The sequence below is a fragment of the Amblyomma americanum genome, chromosome 2, assembly GCF_052857255.1.
Source record: "Amblyomma americanum isolate KBUSLIRL-KWMA chromosome 2, ASM5285725v1, whole genome shotgun sequence".
Classification (NCBI taxonomy): Eukaryota; Metazoa; Arthropoda; class Arachnida; order Ixodida; family Ixodidae; genus Amblyomma; species Amblyomma americanum.
In genome coordinates this window covers 95,621,959-95,626,451 of record NC_135498.1, presented here as the reverse complement: position 1 = coordinate 95,626,451, position 4,493 = coordinate 95,621,959, and the positions used below count along the sequence as shown (strand labels likewise).

The 4,493-nt window shown below is 51.5% G+C and overlaps 1 protein-coding gene across 1 annotated transcript; it reads right to left on the bottom strand.

The window, feature by feature from the left end:
* Window positions 1-383: 383 nt before the first annotated feature.
* LOC144118833 (uncharacterized) lies at window positions 384-3,258 on the bottom strand. Its single transcript, XM_077651634.1, has 2 exons — window positions 3,043-3,258; window positions 384-866 (listed from the first exon to the last, which is right to left on the bottom strand). Exons 1-2 carry the CDS (start codon window positions 3,174-3,176, stop codon window positions 503-505), a joined length of 498 nt encoding a protein of 165 aa, XP_077507760.1. The 5' UTR covers window positions 3,177-3,258; the 3' UTR covers window positions 384-502.
* Window positions 3,259-4,493: the final 1,235 nt, after the last annotated feature.

Here is a 4,493-nt window from a genome sequence, read left to right as displayed (position 1 = left end):
ACTTCAAATCCGGTCCTGTGATCACAGCGCCTTCTTTCGAATAACAGAAACATACATATATGAGCATTCTAGAGGCCCTAGATACAGGATACTATTGCCCGGCGCTTCTTATTGACTTTTTGCCAGCCAGCCACCGTTGTGCACATCCATTCTTTTTTAAGGTTCTTTTTAAGTTCTTAAGTTTTTAAGTTTTTAAGTTTTTTAAGTTCTTTTTTAAGGTGGGCACTCGACCGGGCGTGCCGTGACGGACTCATGGAGCGGTGACGAAAGGACGAGTAAAGCATCGACTGCACAAAGGAAGAAACACCAGGCAAGAGTTATTGTTTTATCATCGAACGCCGGTTCTTCCAAGTCTAACAGATTCAAATAACACGCGTAAACGAGGCGCTTTGCCACGGCCATCACGTGGTGCATGAAGAAGTAGAGGACTTTACCTACGAAACGCGCGTAACTTTTCCGCACCTATATACTTTTCAGTGCGATCTTCAGTTCTGTAAAGCTATCACTCTCGCTTTATCCATGGGGAAGGTGGTGTTTTCTTTTGTGACTCGTGGTCAAGTCTAGCAAAGAAGCCTTCAGCGCCGTTTGGATACTTTCTTCTGTGTTGATATGGAGGTGCATTGCTCAAGCGTGCGCATTTCCAGTGGTAAACAAGTCGTGGCAGATCAGACGTAAAGCTCCCTGCAATGCTGTTCCGCAGGCGTTGCCGTGATACTCTCTGCGAGACGCAGTCACGGCGGTTGGTGAAGTAGAAAGCCCCAGCGATGAGCAGAGTCATGACAATGATGAGGTACAAGGCGGCGCAGGCGAAGACCAATGGATCCGGAATGATGGGCCGCTGCATCAGGTCGTACATCGCTTGTTGGCTGCGGGAGAGGAGGCAGCCGTTGATAAGGAACAAAAAGTTGTGTCGTTTCATTGTTGAGCTTTGTAACGGCTAGCGGCTAAGGATACCTAGCATCAAGGACTAGGTTAAAAATGCGGACGATCTGTTTATTTTAAAAAATGAATTGACGTTAGGTAAGTCCGTCTTTTGGAACAAAAGTGTAGTCTTTTTTCCCTTTTACCAGCCGCTTGCTGGCGCCCCCTCCTCCCCCCCCCCCCCGCAATGTTCGCCAATGTTGAAGAGAGTGCGGACCTGCGCTGGGGATGCATCGTGTGAGAAGTGTGAGCATGCGGAGTGTGTGTGTGTGTGTGTGCGTTCTACAGACGCTTGCTTAAGTTTGTGCGGAGCCACGCGTTCTAAGTTGTGTCTGAGTGATTGTCCTTTAAATATTGTTATGAAGACGAAGAAGAGTGCAGTGGCGCGGGACGGAGTGCTCGCGCTAGGCCCTGAGCCATTAAATCATATCTTCATTCTGTCATCATGTCGTGCTTTCCTTGGCTTGCCACCTCGTAACATTTGGTGTGAGGTGCTGGGTTCTCATCGTCATCCTAGTCCCCGGAGCATCGTCGCCTTCTGCTCGCCTTCGTCGTCGGCCGAAGGGACCTGGGCTCCGCTGCCCGGCTCAATCCCCAGCTCGAACTGACCAGAACCGACCAGCCGCTTTCCCCCGCCCCGTCCCCAGCCCCGAACACAAGACACGACGACCAGGACCTGACGTACGATGACCCGACTACGACCCGAACCAAGACGGCACCCCCGCCCGGGCTGTGCGGCGATCCCTCAACCCTTTACCTTCGGCTGTGGGTGACCGACCGCTGGACCTGAAGCTCCGGGGGCAACCGTCCACCAGATCATCTCCATCTTTGTGGCAAGCCTTTCATCTTCTTCTATCCTTCCTGATCACCCTCATCGTCACCTCACCATTCGTAATTCAAGCAATCGATCGGGACGATCGCTCTGAGGACCGGGGTCATGTTATGAAGACGAAGAAGAGTGCAGTGGCGCGGGACCGAGTGCTCGCGCTAGGCCCTGAGCCATTAAATCATATCTTCATTCTGTCATCATGTCGTGCTTTCCTTGGCTTGCCACCTCGTAACAATATGTTTTCATTTCACTAACGGGGTTCTGGATACAAGGCCAATCTGCTATTCCTTATTCTCTCAAGAGCAGCCTTGAGTGGAAAATGAAGAGTTCGTTTTGAAATGCAGTGCAATGTCAAGCGTGCACTTGTACATAAATTTGGTTTACTTGGATCATATCTCCACATGCTTCACATTTAAGTTTCTCGTATTTCGTGCGTACAAAGTCGTGTGTTTTATGGGTGGGAGGCCAATGAGGAGGCACAAAGTCACTTCAATAAAACTTTCTAGGCTGAAAACCCTTCGATTCTAAATTGTCCCGAATGCTTGAAAGTAAGATCTGAAATCATATTTTGGAGCGAATCCATGCCGCCTTGCAGTAAATTGAAGTACTGTCTTTGTAAAAATGATACAAACCAAAAGGTCAACCTTCTGAGCACTGATGCGCGGTTCCTCTTGCATAGTCAGGGAACCTACTCTTAGGAAGGCAGGAGGAACTTATGTCTTCAATCCTCCCGAGCTTAGGCCCGTTAATTGTGCTTAAGAGCCTCTCTACGTGGTTTGGAAGCAAACCCTTGGGCTGTATATTTTTGACAAAGACTGTACTTTATGCGACGCCGAATTACAGAATTCTCTCCAACAGAAGACCACCTCAAAACAGCCTCCAAGCTCGTTCCCATTGGTCGGCCTTGGCCAAGGACTGTTTTGAGACTGTCTTCAGATTGATAGCCGTCTGCATTTCGGCTCCAGGTTACGATCTGTCATTTCATTATCACATAAGCATTTATGGGTGAGTATGCCGACGGTAAGAACTAGTGGCGCAACGTCAGTCATTTCAAAACATCGTCCATCTCACTCGACCGAAATAAAATGATTTCTCTATCTCTGCCTTGCACCAAGGCTTACACACAGCTGCCCTCAAAAACTGCCCTCAGAGCTCTCTTCGAGTAGGAGTGTCCTTCGAGCTTTAAAACGAAAAATATCACCTTATAGCTTCATTTTTTTGCGAGTGATACAGCTAGACGTACGGTCACCCTGTCATAAACAATTAGTAGGTGCTCTAGAGCAGCCACTCACAGCATCATCTCCATCTGGATGGGGTCCATCTTGTCGTCGGGTTCAAGAGGGCCGCCCGGAAGCCCGCCGGGCGGCAGCGGCGAAACTGGAGCCCCAGCGGCTGAGAAGGGCGGCAGTGGAGCAGCCGGGGCCATTTCTCCTCAGTGCAGCTCCTTCCCGGGCAGTTTGCAGCTCCTGGGCAGAGGAAGGGAGCGGCAGGCGACCGATGGAGCAGGCTTCTTCTCTTCTTCTCCACGCGCGCTCGTGCGTTTGGTCCTGTTTTTCCTCCTCCTTTCCGAGCGTGGTTTGAGTGGCGTTGCACAACGGCAAAAAAATCATGTTCGAGCTTTGCTGCTAAGGAAAAACAGGCGTAGAAAAACGGGGGTTCATTAATTAAATATTAAAGCATGGTTCAATCGTATCATTTTTGGAGGGTTTGAATGTTGCCGCCAGGTGTCCCCGGGCGGCGCCTTGAGGACAAATAAGTGAGAGACGCGCGTGCTCTTGCATCTGGGACACTGCTTCACTGCTTGCGGCCTGTGCCTAGCCTTTTTGGTGTTGCGACCTATTTGTGACATTTTGTGGTGAAGTGCGCTGGGTAAATCGCTCTTGAATATGTCGCACACCCCTTCTAACACAGAGTACCCCAGACCTCTCCCTGTCGACACGCCAATTCACCGGGTCAGCAGCCGAAATCTTGGACTGCCCCCTGAGCATGGGCTATTGGGGACTACCTCGACGCCTGGCCGACTGCTTCCTGTGCTCAGGCCATTCGACTCTCCCTCGGCGCCTACCCCTCAGCCGGTCATGCAAGGCATACTCCATCCTCCAGAGCCCACGGCTACCAAAGTTCTTCCCGGGACTCAACTGAAGGACGTGGAAGATTGGCTCTTCCAGTTTGAACGTGTCGCCGCATTTATCCGATGGTATGGCGCCGCCAAGCTGAGGAACATTTTCTTCAGCTTGGAGGACGGTGCTCGTACGTGGTATGAAAACCGTGAGGACACTCTTCCATCATGGCCTGAGTTCCGACGTCGACTGCTCGCCTCGTATGTCAGCGCTGATCGTCGGGAGCGAGCTGAAAGAGCCTTGCAGTCCCGTATGCAAATGCCCAGCGAAACTGTTACCATGTGCGTCGAAGACAGGACGCGGCTCTTCCGACGGGTTGTCCCAGCCATTTCGGAAGCCAAAAAGATGCGCCACCTAATGCGCGGTGTTAAAGAACAGCTTTTCGCCGGCCTCGCGCACAGCCCCCAAGCACTACAGTTGCCGAGTTTCTAGCGGAGGCTCTCACGATGGAGCAGGTCCTCCGGCAGCGTTGCACCGCGTACGACCGCCCAGTCCTTGCTGCTTCTGTTACGGAGTCACTCCCGGCTTTCAACAGCAATACAAACTTTCTCCGCGACATGATCCGAGATATCGTCCGTGACGAGCTAGAGAAGATTTGCGGTACGTCGCAGCCAGCGGCCAGC